General features: G+C 38.5%; 1 protein-coding gene across 2 annotated transcripts; it reads right to left on the bottom strand.

Moving 5' to 3' along the window:
- Nucleotides 1–1,779: 1,779 nt before the first annotated feature.
- matk (megakaryocyte-associated tyrosine kinase) lies at nucleotides 1,780–16,343 on the bottom strand. 2 transcript variants are annotated; one of them, XM_031307431.2, is made up of 13 exons: nucleotides 16,102–16,343; nucleotides 15,783–15,830; nucleotides 13,097–13,210; nucleotides 12,885–13,000; nucleotides 12,309–12,528; nucleotides 8,946–9,039; nucleotides 8,772–8,837; nucleotides 8,515–8,614; nucleotides 8,202–8,286; nucleotides 7,264–7,337; nucleotides 6,806–7,001; nucleotides 6,291–6,377; nucleotides 1,780–2,066 (listed from the first exon to the last, which is right to left on the bottom strand). In XM_031307431.2, exons 2-13 carry the CDS (start codon nucleotides 15,789–15,791, stop codon nucleotides 1,839–1,841), a joined length of 1,389 nt encoding a protein of 462 aa, XP_031163291.1. In that variant the 5' UTR covers nucleotides 15,792–15,830; nucleotides 16,102–16,343; the 3' UTR covers nucleotides 1,780–1,838. The 2 variants fall into 2 exon arrangements, with proteins under 2 accessions (XP_031163291.1, XP_031163292.1); XM_031307432.2 differs by having other exon boundaries at nucleotides 12,885–12,997.
- Between the last annotated feature and the right edge of the window lie 24 nt (nucleotides 16,344–16,367).

Genomic DNA, 16,367 nt, shown 5'->3' with positions numbered 1-16,367 from the left:
TGATACATTATATATAATAGAATACGTAATTGTATCTGTAAAATAATCATGTGCAGCCCAAAGATTAAGAAAGCAGAAAATATTCTGCACATGCAAAAATCCCAAGAGAATGGTGTCGATGGATAACACAAAATCACTCTTATAATCTCAAAATCCTTATAAACAGGGAGCAGAAAGTAGAAATAGATGCCGTATTTCCCATAGATTTAGATTTACAAAACAAATTATATTCGAATGAATTGAGGATGCTGACTGGTGGAGTGCACAGCCAAAGTGTCAAAATAGTAGTTTGGTTTCTAAAACACAAATCTGAAAACGTAAAATGTCAAAGTTCATCTTTGAAGTCATAAGGCTACTGAATTATAACCAAAGACTTATAAAGTATCTTCTGCAAATGAACCTCCCCCTTTTTTAAGTATATATTAAATTAATTAAATACAATTATTCTTATGCTGTAAACCAGCAATACTATTTTTATACAAGTTCTGAGTCCTGAAACATTTTTCCTTTCTCCATCTCTCACCTTCCCATATGTATGTTTAATCTTTTCCTCTCATAATCAGAATCAGAAAAGGATTTATTGCCAAGTATCACTTACAAGAAATTTGCCTTGGTGGTTGGTGCATACATAAACATAAACATAATAAACATGAACATGAAATAAACAATAAATACAGAAACATATATATATATATATATATATATATATATATATATATATATATATATATAATACAAACTATTATATATATATATATATATATATATATATATATATATATATACTACCAGTCAAAAAGGGTTCTCCAATGTTTTCTCAGTTAGCCTTTCAAAATTATATCAGCTTAGTAAACAGAATGTGCCTTTGGAACACTGGATAAATGGTTGCTGATAATAAGCAATGTAGATATTGCATTAAAGATCAGCCACTTCTTTCTACAACAGTTGAGAACCCTTTTGCAATTATGTAAGCACATAATATAATCTGAAAACTGCCGCCCTGATTAAAAAAACCTCAGCTGGTATTCTGTCTGTAATGGAAATTTCTAAGTGAACCCAAACTTTTGACCAGTAGTATATATATATATATATATAAACAAAATAGCTGTTAAACATTTGACATTAAATACAAATAATGTGTGTTTACTCTTAATGCAGAACTGTAGATCTTTTTTTGTGATTAACATTTTTTTAACAACATACAAAACATGAACAATAATGTAATAGGAGTAGTATATACAGTAGTAATAATAGTAATGCAGCTAAGGTCAAATTATTAACTAGGTTTTACAGCAGCTTTGCTTTTTTTATTTACACCATATAGTAAAATCATCCTTGTTTCACAAATGATCATCCTTTCTATACAGATGCATTTTTTAAATATTTAAATCCATCCCCTGCTATCCCTGGGACATCTGTGAGCACTCCTGCTCCCTCCACCTCTGCACAGCCAAGGGATGTTGCATCTTTTTGTTCAGAAGTATTTTCTATTAGAAGCTGTAAAACAAAGCTGTAAAAAAAAAGCTGTACGCTGTTTTTCTTTAAGTGTATGAACAGTGTGATTAACAGTGGAATTGGCTGCAATGAAAGGGTCAACAGCTGATATGTTGTCCAAGGCACCAAATTGGTTAGGGCCGGCTGTCAGCATTACATGATCACCAGAGTTAAATAATGGTTGTCTTGTCCTATCTGCTAGGTTAAAGGAATCTACTTGGAACTCCAGCTGACCATCTTGTGTGATGCACACCAATACAGGAGTGGGTAACAATGTGTGTATTATCTCTCCATCAGCCGCCACTCTATTCCCACAATTGTGAGTTCAAGATTCACAACCAAGATCAGCAACTAGATCCAGACCTGCTGCCATCCTGACGCTCTGACCCAGGGCCTGGGCTGCGTTTACCCATCTCTCGCTCAAGTTTCTCTCTTAGTTTGTGAAAAGTAGGTCTTCTGCGCGGCTCCTGCTCCCAGCAAATCCTCATCACTGAGTAAACACTGGGGGGACAGTCCTCTGGAGCCTCCATGCGATAGCCCCCCTCCACCCTCTCCTTCACCTCCTTCAGCGACTACATGAACAGGAGGAGGAGGAGTGGGGATGAAGTACAAACTGATATATTGTGTATAGTGATAAGTGAATTAAACATTTCAAACAAATTTCACCAGTCTGGCTGTGTTGAAATAATAATAAGAAACTCAAACTCAAAGATAACAGGAGAAATATATTGCAAATTATTAACACAAGATTGCAAAAGCAAATTGAGCAAAATGTGTGGCCGAAATTGAACATTTGTATAATTGCCTATAGATGTTAAAAGCCCAGATACTAATCACACACTTTTTCTCTTATAATAATATTAATATTTTCTTCATTTGGACATTTTATAATTACATTTTCCCCTTCTTAACTCATTAGGAGTGTTTCTTGATCCTTTTCCAAACAATTCTTGCAGCAGGACAAGCAGCATTATCTTGTTAAAGATATCCATCCAGTATTGCCTTGGATACAGACCACCAACACTTTATTAGTTTGTTTTTCAGTGTTAGTGTAAGACCCTTGCATGTGTTTTTGCCATTACATATTTTCTCTATTCTATAAAAAAAGAATAAGGGATATGATTATACCAGTGTAATGTGAATGGTGTAGGTGGAGCGGGCTAGCAGTTAGCCAGTTAGCTCAAAGAGTCGACAGACAACTGAATGCCAGGTGTCCACAGCGCTATATTTACTTATCATACATGAGCAGTAGTACATATAGCATAACCTGCACCAACTCGTTAGTGAAGTCTTTTTTGATGTCCTCTCTGCATGTTGACAGAGAGCAGGGACACACACACACAGAGGTGCCGACGGAGTGAAACTACGTCGCCTCTGCAGTTTATTTAAGTCAGTGAGTCACGGCAGTGCCGGTAAAGGGAGGGAAGAGGGAGGTGTTGTATTTTGTGTGGTTTGTAAAATGTTCTAAATAAATAACAACATGTTCCAAGTAAATAGGATAAATAGGTTTGGAATTATTTTTACAACTGAAAATATTTTTTGTTATTACAGCGGGAAAGTACCGAAAAAGGTACCGTTGGGTACTGGAACTGAATTTTGGATACCAAAAAAAATGTGAACGGTACCCAACCCTAATAGTGAGTGTTCGAGAGAAATCCTATCAATTGTCCATACAAACAAAAGCTCAGTGCAAAGCTAACTGTGGTTGCTTTCATGTTTGTCCTTTCAGCTCTCTTTGTCCTGATCAGTCAACCTACTTGAATATTCCATCATTCTCTCTCACATTTTGTTAGGTTTAGTCTGAAAACTCTCAGCCGGCAAATCTAACATACCCTTTGACAGTAGTAAATTTGGAATGGTTACATTTGTAGTGGCTAGGTGTGTCTTTATGGAAGATGCAAAGTCCACACAGAAATGCCCTGCCCGGACCGAGGATCAGCAGGGCCTATTTACTGTGAGGCAGCAGTGCTTATGCATCGTGTTTAAGATTGACCCTTCTCTCAGAACAAATAATCTTGGGCAGAATGGAACCTGGGTCCCTGCAATCTGACATGGGTTATCATGAATCTGGGTACAAAATTCCTGGAGCTAATCACAGGAAACTAAGGACATTTGGTGTTTCTTTTAAACCAAATCTAAACAATCTGGAGGGTATCCAACAAAAGCGATGCATAATCTTGAACTTAAAGAGCCCTCTTGAATGTCATGCCCTCACATGGCGTGACATAGTTTTAATATTCCTACAGATTCTGTCACACTTCTCATCATAAAACTGTAGATCTTTGATCACACAGGTACCATTTTTACATGGCAATAAACAGACACTAAATCTCAGTTGCTCTACCTGACTGACTGAACTGACATTCAAACATCAACACGTCATTCAGAAGATTTAAACTCAATGTTTCCAACATTATGACGCGGTAGTGCCACTCACTATAGGCTTTGGCTACACAGACAAGACTAATCCAACTACGGTAAGTTGGAATAATGCATTGTTGGTTTTTGTCATTTCATGGGATCTGGTATGGCAGCAGTGCTAACCACTGAGCAGCGTTGGTGGTTGCACAGTCTTGGTCTCTCTGCCAACAGATAACAAATTACCAGGCGCAGAGTTTTATTGAAGGGAACACAAACTTGACCCACATAAATCAACCTGCATATGTAGTAGTTACAAACAGGAGCAATTAGGAGGTAAACAACTGGATTTAGGACACCACCTATTGTAAGGCGCAAAAGAGCCTAACTGGCTAACTGTCCCTTCGATTAATGTTGCCTGATCCTGCTGTCGTCATTAACTCGGCGGCCTTGGCAGTCAGGGAGCACGGATTACCAGAGGACAACTAGAGTGACTAAGAGAGCTGTGTTTAAGTAGCTTTGTTTCTTCCTTTCCAGAGTCTCTATTTTACAGCCTCAACATAATCTAGTCCTCATGTGACGTCAACATCTGTTTTGACCTATTTCCACCTGCTTTGACGTCAATGTGTACGACACAGATCAAGAGGAGCTTTCTCCTTCTCCCAACCCTAACAGTTCATAAAGTAGATTAGTTAAGCTTAGAAAAATACGATTATTTCTACATGTTGTAGCATCACAATGTACAGTAAACCTCTATCCCTTCTGTCACACTACCATGATCTGAATGACCTAAAGTTTCCTGCTAAGCACAGTAAGTCAGTCCAGCATGACAGTCTAGTGACCATCTGACCTGGTCAGATGGTCAGCTTTTTTGGCGACTACATGCTAGAGACACAAATCCTGAATGACATGGCAACAGTAACAAGCTTGATTCTCTTTCCTGTCGGTTTCGGGAAAGTCAGGAAAGAGGAAAGATTTATTTGAAGTCTTATTTTTGCAGATTCTTTATAGGGTGTCCTTTCTCAAAATCAGCTTTTTTATTCATAGAGAGAGTGTACGGAGAGACTAGGGGATGGATACCCGACCCAAGCCTGTCGGGACCCGACGGTACCCGACGGGCCGGGCCGGGTTCGGACAGATAATTACAAATGATGTTCAGGTTCGGGCTCGGTCACATCAGCGCGATAAGGCATGTGTTGTAAAATGGTGCTGCGGCTCCTTTAAGAGAGCTCAGTGCGTGTGTGTGTGTGTGTGTGTGTGTGTGTGTGTGTGTGTGTGTGTGTGTGTGTGTGTGTGTGTAAATGGGCAGAAGAGAGATAGAGAAAGAGGAAGTAGACGTGTTGTAGATGTGACCGGAGCAGAGTTGGTGGAATAAGTTTAAGTTTTAGTGTGTGCGGTGTCCGAAATAAACCCCAGACTGAAAGCCAAGTTCATTCATTTGCTCACCAGAAACGAAATTTTAACCCCGATGTTATTCATTTTTATAACGTCGGCCCTGGAGGTAACGAGTCTCCCCTGGCTTTCTGACCACGGTCGGAAACAAGCAAGCAGGAAAGGTTAACACATTGAACATTTTAAATTAAACAGCTTATTAACGTGCGCTTGTTGCCCCGTGTGCGCTGATCCACTCATCTGTCGACATTTCCAAATGCCTTCCTACCGTTGCTTAATAAAAGCGGGCTTTCCACACAAACAAACGTACATGTGTCATTAGTATGAGAAAAAAATTAGATTTGAACTGTGTCGGGCTTGGGCTGGGCTCGGACATAAATATCTTAATGCCTGTCGGGCTCGGGTCGGGTTCGGTTACTGCTCTGTCGGACGCGGGCCGGCCTCGGACAGAAAAATGCAGCCCGATCCGCACTCTAATACAGACATGATAGAGGTCTGCAAATTCTCAGACAAATAGTGGTTGTGTTCAGTTTGATATTGCCAAAGTGTCAAACAATGATAAATAAAGTCATATTAAGTCACACTAATCAAATCTGAAGTACAATATATTGTAAGAACTGTATTAGGCACAAAACTTCTAGAGATGTCAGACAGAAGATTGATTTTGTTTGATTGACTTAAAGGAAGAGTTCGACTTTTTTTTTTTTCGCTTTCTTGATGAGAGTTAGATGAGAAGATGAAGTCAACTGGTCCTGGCCAAGAAATACGGACTATTTCACATAACCCCTCATACAACCACAACTTGTCGTTGTAACACTAGGCGGATTTTGTTGCTTTTGGACAGAACCAAGCCAGCTGTTTCCCCTTTCCAGTATTTATGCTAAACTACTACCCGTTGCTTGGCTGTAGCTTCATATTTAACATAAAGTATTTCCCAAAATGTCAAACTATTGGTTGGCTGGAACTGACATGTCTGTAACATACCCATGTGCCTAGTGATTCACCCATACAGTAACATAATAGTGACATGTTCAGGTGCTACATACCATCTTAGGATAAGGTTGACGACCGTAAGAGAAGATCTCCCACAGAAGAATACCGTAGCTCCAAACATCTGACTTTGTGGAGAATTTCTGCATAATGGAAGCAAATATATAAATATATAAAAAAATGTAGAACCCCTTTTCTAATAGGGAATACTTACTACTAATATTTTAATTTCTAAGTTGTTATAAACCCAGTAAGTACTCACATCCTGGTGGATTAAATAACTAAATATAAGTTATGCTGGAGAAAGATATGCATCATGTCCTTACACCAACCTGCTCCTTATTGATGGATTATTACTGATTATAAGGTATTAATAAATTTGATAACCATTAATAGAGCTATATTCTAAACCTATGAATGCTTTATACAATTTATATTATTGTAAGTACCAAAAACAGGTCTTGGAGAGACATAGATAACACTTAAGTATTACAAATGGGCAGAAACAGATATAGAAACAAAAACAAACCCCTGGTAGAAGAATAGTGACATAATTGCTCTCAAAACCGACCTCTTTCTTCAGAGCTTCGGGGGCGGTCCATTTGACCGGAAGTTTGGCATTATCGGACACCTTCGAGTCCACCTTGGTCAGGCCGAAGTCGCTGACCTTGGCCATGCTGTCATCAGAGACCAGCACGTTACGAGCCGCCAAATCTCTGTGAACAAACTTCTTGGACTCCAGGTACTCCATCCCCTCACACACATCACTGACCACAGACATGTAAACACACACAAACAATTGTCATTTTGTACAGTTACCCGTTGAACTGAACACAACACACACACACACACACACACACACACACACACACACACACACACACACACACACACACACACACACACACACACACTCACTCACTCACTCACTCGTGCACACGCACACGCACACATATCCCAGCCCCACCCTCCTCTGTGTAATTAATTTCTGCTGTACAGAACAATACATTCAAAAAGGTTTGAACTCACAGAGCAAAGCAGAGAAGCTGAACTGAGTTCACAACTGAACGTCCTCGTGTCCTTAGAAAGTTAACAAGGTTTCCCTGCAACACAAACACATATGTACACAATACTTGAATAAGGTTCTATTAGAAGATTTCTTAGTTTTATATTTATGAGATATACTACACGTAGACAGAAATACCATTTTGGTTTGCTAATGCATTAAGCCAGAGCTAAACAAGTTTGTTAGTACCACAAACAACCACAATGAGATTTTGGCCTAATGTCATTAACCAGGAGAGGAACTCTGACTCCTACTGCTTAAAGCTGCATTGCCATCATTGGCATACCATTGCGTCAGTAGTGGCTCCAAGTGGCAGCAGGGCAGTCTGTAATTGTTTTTGGAACACATGCAAACACTAGCCTGAGATAAAACAAGCAAATAGTCACAAAGCCATTTACTCTGGTAAAAACTACAAAGATTTGAGGGCATACATCTCAAAGCAATCACACCTTAGTACATAAATTACAAGCAAACGCACAATCAGTGAAAACCTGTAGTTATCTGAGTGCCTCCCTTCCCCTCTGTCTATCCTCCAGGAGTTGTCCAGATAACTTGATTACCCAGAAAATAAAACAACCCTTGTAAACTAATAAACCCAGCTGTATTCATAGCTGGTGAGTCCAGATTTCTGTTTAGAGGGCTCCCTCGCTGCTGTTTAGGAGATGCTTCCCACCAATGACTCATCTTGACATCTGAAATTACTTTGGTTAAATAGTACAAACCAATGTGGTTTCACTTAATATATGTGATTTTATTTTCTGCTTGATTGCGTGATGTAACAAGGCATCTTCTATTCATTCACTGTTACCTTTTTCCTTCTTCTTGTTACCAGTTGTTAGTATAATCACGTTTTGTTTACCAAATGAGAACCACTGTTGAATGATGTGTTCACTCACTGTACCTTAGCCATGAGCTCTGTGACAATATGAAGGCCTTTGTGAAGAATGACCCCCAACAATCGCACCAGGTTTTTATGCTGGAGCTTCCTGGAAGGAGTGAATCCACGTTAAAAACACTGACAGCTGAAATAAAAAAAAACTAACAAGTTACATTTGATTGAAAATGATATGCTCAGTTGCAAAATAAGCCAAAATTAGTTCATTTTCATTGAGAAAACTTATTAAGGGCTGGTTTTATTAGTAATTCATTCGCAGTTCATCAGGTGTTTTGACAAAATGTGAAAACATTCAAATTTAGGGAATCTTCAGACTCACGTCATGACTGTGGTCTCCTGCAGGAAGGCCTGAGCTGTGACGTCACATTTAATGGTCTTTACTGCCACCCTCTGGCCCATATAGTCTCCTTCATAAACAGCTGGAGGTGAGAATCACACATAGTAATTGCCCATCAGAATACATCTGTACTAAGACAGAATTATTTTCTGTAAAGGTTTGATGACACTTTTTCATTATAAATGTTGTGAGGGTACAAAGATAATAAGGAGAGTAGATCAAATCAAATAAAAGCTCACCACCAAACTCCCCCTCTCCAATATTATCTCCCAGTTTGAGCTTCGTAATGTCCAGCAGCCATCCAGCTGGAGAGGAGAGGGACATGAACTGTAAACCTGACACGTAACACTACATGCTTGCATCATCATTATTATTATATTTGATCTGTATTGTTAAAGTTTTCTTGACATTACATTTAGACAGCTCCAACTCAGCTGACTTGGTTCCTTGTTTTTGTTTGGGCTTTAGAAGAGTTGTAGCGATGGAGCCTTTGTTCCTTGAGTAGAACTGCAAAGATGGAATCACACAACAACTAATATATCCATATAATATCAATATCGTGATATGAGACTAGATATCGTCTTAGATTGTGGATATCGCAATATCGTAATATGAAATGTGTTGTCTTTTTCTGGTTTTAAAGGCTGCATTACAGTAAAGTGATGTAGTTTTCTGAACTTACCAGACTGTTCTAGCTGTTATATTATTTGCCTTAGTCATTATATCCACATTATTCATCACAAATCTCATTGTGTAAATACAGTATTTTGTGAAAGCTCCAATTGTCAACCCTACAATATCGATATTGAGGTATTTTGTCAAAAATATTGTGATATTTCATTTTCTTCATATTGCCCAGCCCTAACAACAACAGCAGATATTGACTTACTTATAGTAGAAGTTTTTTTATATCTGTAATATCTGTAATTTCATTTGGTATGTCCATTCCCCACACTCCTTGTGTAAAAGTTGCCACATACACAAGGATAATGAATTATTTTCTATAGCTCTAAAGAGAATAATGAGTTCATTGAAACTATGACACAGATAAAACACCGTTGCAGTACTCAGGAAGCCTTTTGAACATGGGTTTGGCTTTGGGTTTGTGGTTTGACAAAAACAACAATGAGTATAACGCTGCTGCTGATGCTTTCTGTTTTGTCGTCAGGAAACAGAGACATTAAACTGACACTGAAGAGTATCTATACATACATTATGTGGTGCAGTTTTTCTCATGAAATAGCTAAATATAGGTTATATCGGCAGCTGAATTAAATTACACAAGTAAAATATGATACAGTGACACATCAGAGCCTGGTTTTATATTGTCAGCAGTCTGCCAACACTGAGACAAAAGAGCATCTATAACATGATCTATCCCAAATATACATCTGGATGTCCTCCCTCTGTTTCCTCGCAGGAGTATAACAGCCGGTCTGACTCAGGCCTGAAGCCATCTGTGGCTCGCTGATAAGACGGTGCTGAACTGGCCATCTCTGTGGAGCCTATCTATAAACCTCATTGCAGCAAAGCATAACGCACCCTCACAGGCCAAATAAAGATAAACCATAAAAAGGGCTGTGCTTCATGTGTTTTCCTGTCTTTGCTTAATTTTGACACATGAAGTATGTATTTTTACACTGGTCAGTTATGCTGATGGGTTATCAGGCTGACAAACACGTTGGCTATAAATACAGCAGGTATTAGAGTGCCTTAGTTCCCAACCCCCTTAAGACGAGGAATTGTCTATTTGTGACACCTCGTCACAAGTTACAGCATAAGTGTGAACATTAGGGTGAATTTTAGCCATGCTAGTCCTTGGTCGATCGGTCCACCAATTACCTTTAAAGTTTGTACAGACATTCATGATCCCCAGAGGATGGGTCCTAGTAACTTTGGTGATCCCCTGACTTTTTCTGACCAGCGCCACCATGAGGTTGACATTTGTGGTTTTTAGTGAAATGTCTTGAAAACTAATGGATGGTACTCCACGTAAGGATACCTTTTTTTCAATCTAGTACCATCATAAAGTCAAAATTTCATTTGTCTAATATTTTGGTTTATGGCAAATTCTTGCAAAACTAATGACATTTCCATCAGCCTCAGCTGTAGCAAATGCTAACATGACAAACTAAGATGGTGAACATGGTTGGAAAAAAAATACCTGCTAAACATCAGCATGTTAGCATACTGATATAAGCATTTAGCTCAAAGTGTCAGTCTAGACTGCTCCTAGACTGGAGCAGTCTAGGAGGAACTCAGTCCTCCAAGTTGGGAAATAAGCTGAGGGAGTCAACTAATTCTAGGAAAGGGTTCCATGTCTCTAGGAATGTCGAGATAGAGCCTTTCAGAGATGATCTAAGCTTCTCAAGCTTCAGGTTGTCGAGCACTTCTTTAATCCAACGGTCGTGTGTAGGGGGGCGGGAGAGCCTCCAGTTGAGCAAGGTCAGTCTCCGAGCTAGCAGAGATGTAAACGCCAGGGCCCGCCTCAGTGCAACAGGGAGGTCAGCATCAGGGGATATGCCAAAATGGCTGACAAAGGGTTAGGGCATAAGCTCTGCTCATGGTGTCAAAAATGCTCATCCAGAAGGTTGTTAATTTAGGGCAAGACCAGAACATATGAGTATGGTTGGCAGGGGACTGGTTACAGGCGTCCCGGACAGTGGAACGACATGACTTTTTGTCCGAAGACAGGGGTGTGGAGAGTGGAATGCAAGACGAGAAACAGGCCTTCAGGTAGTCTGTTGTTATGGAGTAGGCTACAGAAATCATAGGCTCCTGTTTTATAAAAGATTTTCAATGTCATGGCTCAATATTTAAATGATTAATGTCCTTTAATGTCCTTTAATGTTGATTTCACAACGATTTTCTAGGGTTGACAATTGGTGCTTTAACAAAAATATTTTCACAATTAGATTTTAGATAAATAATCATCAGTAATGTAGATATAATAACTAAGAGCAGTGTTTCCTTTCCTTCCATTTTTTTTTAGCAGTGGGGGCAGGTCTGTCCGAACAACAACTAGTTCTACTTGTTGTTAAATTGCAATGTGAGTGGCAGCCAACATTGCATTATGTCGGCAGGATAATTTAAAAGGCAACTGTAACAAAATTGTTTGTACAGCGCTATTTCTGATACATGGTGGCAGAAATTTTTGCCATGGTGGGCCGCCACTACAAATCAACATAGAGGAAACACTGAAGTGGGTAAAGGCAAATAATAGAACAGCTAGAACAGTCTGGTAAGTTCAGAAAACTACATCACTTTACTGTAATGCAGCCTTTAAAACCAGGAAAAGACAACACCTACGATATTAAGATATCCAAAATCTAAGACAATATCTAGTCTCATATCGATATAATTTTGATATATTGCCCAGCCCTACTTTATTATAAGGCCGACGTGTTTCAGCTTGTGGGTTTCATTTGGATAAACCTGATGAAGGCCACAAGCTGAAATGTTTTGTTCACACAATGCAGTTGTGTTATAATACAAGCACTGCTGGAGTTTTGACCTCTTCTCTTGCCTATGCCCCTGCCAGTGTGCCAGAAATCCCTATTCTGAATTCTGAGTAAGAAAGTGCCGGTGGATCTGTTAAATGACACTGACTTGCTACATAATATCCATTTAGTCTTGGAGCAATATGTGTAGGTTTCCTTTCACCTTCACATGAAAGATCTTCAGGGATTTTGTGCATGTTGTAGCTATATGTTTTCCTGGCTACATAGAATTACACAACTTGGATTGAATCTAACCAAGAACCAAGAGCATCTTACCTCTATCATGTCAATGAGGTTGTAGAAATACTGTGTGTTGTCGATGGTCAGCTTGTTATCCTGATAAATGACTCGGTAATGGACGACATCTCCGGAGACACTGACACACAGGACGTAGTCGCCAGGATGGCGAATGGACTCTCGAACCAGGAACAGGCCGTCCTCGGCCGGCTGCAGCTTACACACCGCGTCTGGACCTGAGATCTTCCCATGAAACCAACTAGGGGAAGACGGCACAGGGTGAGACACATAAAAAAGCATCCGTTTCACAAGTCCGAAATATCTTACCGATACAAATCTTCTAACGGACAGGAGGTGAAAACATGTCAGGAGTGTACACACCAAAAAAGGAAGTTGGAGTGATTAATACTGACAATGTTTGTGTGCACGTCAAACCCACACTGTGTAGTCACAAGATGCGTTTTCAAGATTGACCAAGGCAGCAGCTAAAGTCAGAAACTAGTGTGCTGTGCTCCCATGTGACAATCACACTGCTTGTGTTTACTGTATGCAAACATAGTTGCATTCTACTGATGCAAAAAAAGAGTGCAAAACTGAGAGGAAGAAGAGACCTACGGCATGAGGCTGAGGCTGGGGTCGACACGCAGAGCCTCTCTTTCACGCACATTGGAGGCGTTTATGAGTCCTTCCTCTCCGGTGGTGTTGTGTCTGGCTTTGTAATATCCCTTCCTCTAGTAAAGAGCAAAGTCTTGGGTCAAATGGTAGAAAAAAACAGACAAGGACTCTTAACAAACACGATCTATAGCTGCTTTTAAACATGACCGTACCGTGCTTGTGTCTACAATAGTGAGGATGTCTCCTTTGTAGAAAGTCAGTTCTCCAGGTTTTGGTTTCCTGTGGTCCCCCTTGGCTACACACTGTGTACTGGCAGCCCAACTCATCTGCAGGAGCAGAATAATAATAATAATAATAATAATAATTATAATAATAATAATAATAATAATCAACAACAACAACAACAACAACAACAACAACAACAACAACAACAACAACAACAACAACAACAACAACAACAACAATAATAATAATAATAATAATAATAATAAGAGAGGCACCAGCCCTAAAACACCTCAGTGTCTGTCTGAAATAATGGAGTCATACTATTAACTTAAAATACTGGCTGGCTGCATATAAGCAACATATTAAACATGACGAATATTGTTTATGGTTTATTTTACGAGACTGTGATGTCAAGGCTTTGTTGAATTCTCAATTCTGATTGGTCAATTACGGCTATGGATCAGTTCTGATCATAGACTCTAGAGGACCATTTTTTATCAACATAATCATTTTTCAATCAATAATATGTGTCAAATTATTGATTTGTTTAGTAAATAGCTGTGTAATAAGCAAGATAATATTATCCTTTCAGGGTTCAATTTGCAATAACGACCCGTTCACTATACATTATCCCTTACATGATTTCTTAAAGTTTCCTTTAAAGAACTATGTAATTTGGTATAGTTAATAATCGGGAAAATAGAGACAAAGCTGTTATTTAATCATTGTTCATTTCTAGGAATTATCTTTAAACAACTGCTTCATTCAAACCCAAGTAAATACCTTTGATGATTCATTAATTATTAAAAACTTTATTCTTCCTGTTGAATATCTGTGCTTGTCGGTAAAGAAATTGCATGTTTGCATGTTCAGCAGCACTGACTAAAAGACTTGAGTTTAATTTGGAGGTGTACCAACTTCACAATGTCTCTATTTTATCTATAATCTCTGCCAAATCACGAGTCTTACCAAGAAACTACGTCGGAAATCATTAGGGACCCCAAAATAACGTGTGGTATATTTCAGTTGCAGCACTGCTGTCGTTGTATGGAGAAGGAACTTCGTAGACACCGATCTTGATTATAAAAAGGTTTATTACAAGCAAAGATTCAGCATCAATTTAACAGACCCATGGATATCTGGAGAGACGACCAGCCCAATCTTCAAATTCTGTCGCTCTGCCTTTCCTTTGTGTGAGCAACGTATATATCCTATGCATTGTATCAACATAGGGCGTGATATGTGTGAGTACATGGTTCGACACAGAACTTAGCCAACTTATTAACTTAGTTAACTTAGATAACTTAGTTATCTGGCACAACTCCAAAAAAGGTCTTTTCTGTCTTGGGGGGACCCCTACTCATGTTAACACTTTCCAGATGTTCTCAGTGCATGTAGTGTAGAGTTCATGCATCCTCCTTATACCAAAAACTTAGATCACAATGGTAAATAGTCAGATACCACAAACGTGGAAAGAAAAACCTTTTGCCTAGCTATAACGTTACACAAATTTATCCTTTAATCAGTAATGGTGTTTATACAGCACTCACATGCTCCATGGTTGACCAATGAGAACTGTACATGGAATAAATTGCAAAACACCTTAAACTTTGTTTAAAAACCCTCTCACAACCTGTTACATTTTATTCTAACAATATTCAGCTGTCTTGAATGACTTCAGACTGTAGTTCAGAATTCAGTTTTTTTAATTATTAATCATATGGGTAATTTCTGTTATGCAGCAACATTTTGGTCTCATAACCGTTGGAGAAAAATAAGACTTTTCATGTTTTTTGCATTATATAAGAATAGTGACATGTTTAACCAAAACATTGACCAAGCTCAGGCACTAAATAATAACTCTTATGGGTGGACTGGTTCATATTGGTCTATAGACCTAACAGGGTGGAACATTTTGAGCTAAATTAGCTTTAGCTCTGTGAGTGACCCAGATTTAGCTAGCTAACCTTCTACACATAAACAGAACTTTTATAACTATATCAAATATGTTTTTATATCTTTTTGATCGGACCAACTTTCTTCGTAATTTAGTCTCACAAGGTGGAACATTGAGAGTGTGACAAACAGATTAACATGACGAAAGTTTATGTTCACCCTACTTTTTCACTCCATTCAGTTGTCACTTACTGAAAGTGGTCTCAATGGAATTGTAGTCTTTTTTTTTGGAAGGTGAAAAACTACTTACAAACAGGGTGGAAACTTTAGCATACACAGTAAATGATGAAAATTGTATTTAAAAAAAAAAATAGTTATTGTTAGAAACTAACTACTAGAAACTATGTTGTTAGAAACAGTGTTCAAGCACATGGCCTATAAAATAATTAAAGAATGTTTTGAGCATTTTATGGCTTAGTAAAGTAAAAAAAACAATTTTTAATGTGCATTTTGTGTTTATGTGACAAAAGAACTGAATTTATAATTAAAGCATTTGTTATAAATATTTGACACATTTCAAAGAAAATATAAAGTATTTTATGCTAACAGTGTTGCTGCAATGACCCTTTTTTTCTATCCTTGAATATCAATTCTCAACAGCCCCATGTTTTACCAAAAACAACACACCAGAGATTCAAGTGAATTTACTTAAGCTCCTTATATTATTATAATATAAAGCAAACTACTTCATTTGGTGCTCTGAATCATAGTACATACCTTTGCCATGAGCAGGGCTGGAGTGTTGGAGAATTCTGTGTTGAACACCTGTCCAGGAGATAAATGTCTCAGAACAATAACATACAATTAAATAAAAACATAATACAATTCTGTTAATAAATGCCTAAATAGAGGAATAAAAAGTATCTCTTGTCAAGGCAACAGGGATCCAAAAATACAACAAAGCTAAATAAATTGTTAGCGGTTAGCAGGATGTTGATAGCTTTGTTCCTGGCTGCTCCTGTCACATAAATTAAAAGTAAAACGCCCCGGACAGCTTGTTCAGTCTGGTTTCTTGTCGACATGAATCTTTCAGTACCTGCGGCTCTCTGGACAGATGCTGACAGTTTCCTCTTCAGGACAGCTGGGTTCGTTAACTGGAGGAAGACGACTTCGAAATCATCTTTGTCTCATACAGCGGTGACATTTTCTCTCTAATGTCTTCATTAAAACTGCTAAGCAGGAACCGATACTGTCGATATTCATTTCCCAGACATGTACTGCAGCTGTGGAGTGAGCGTTGATATTGTCAGACTACTTCCTCAATATTTTGGAAAATGCGGTTCATATTTCATAACGCGACGC

This window comes from Sander lucioperca, chromosome 11, assembly GCF_008315115.2.
Source record: "Sander lucioperca isolate FBNREF2018 chromosome 11, SLUC_FBN_1.2, whole genome shotgun sequence".
Classification (NCBI taxonomy): Eukaryota; Metazoa; Chordata; class Actinopteri; order Perciformes; family Percidae; genus Sander; species Sander lucioperca.
The sequence above is the reverse complement of the archived record's forward strand: the minus strand, read 5'-3'. Positions and strand labels throughout refer to the sequence as shown.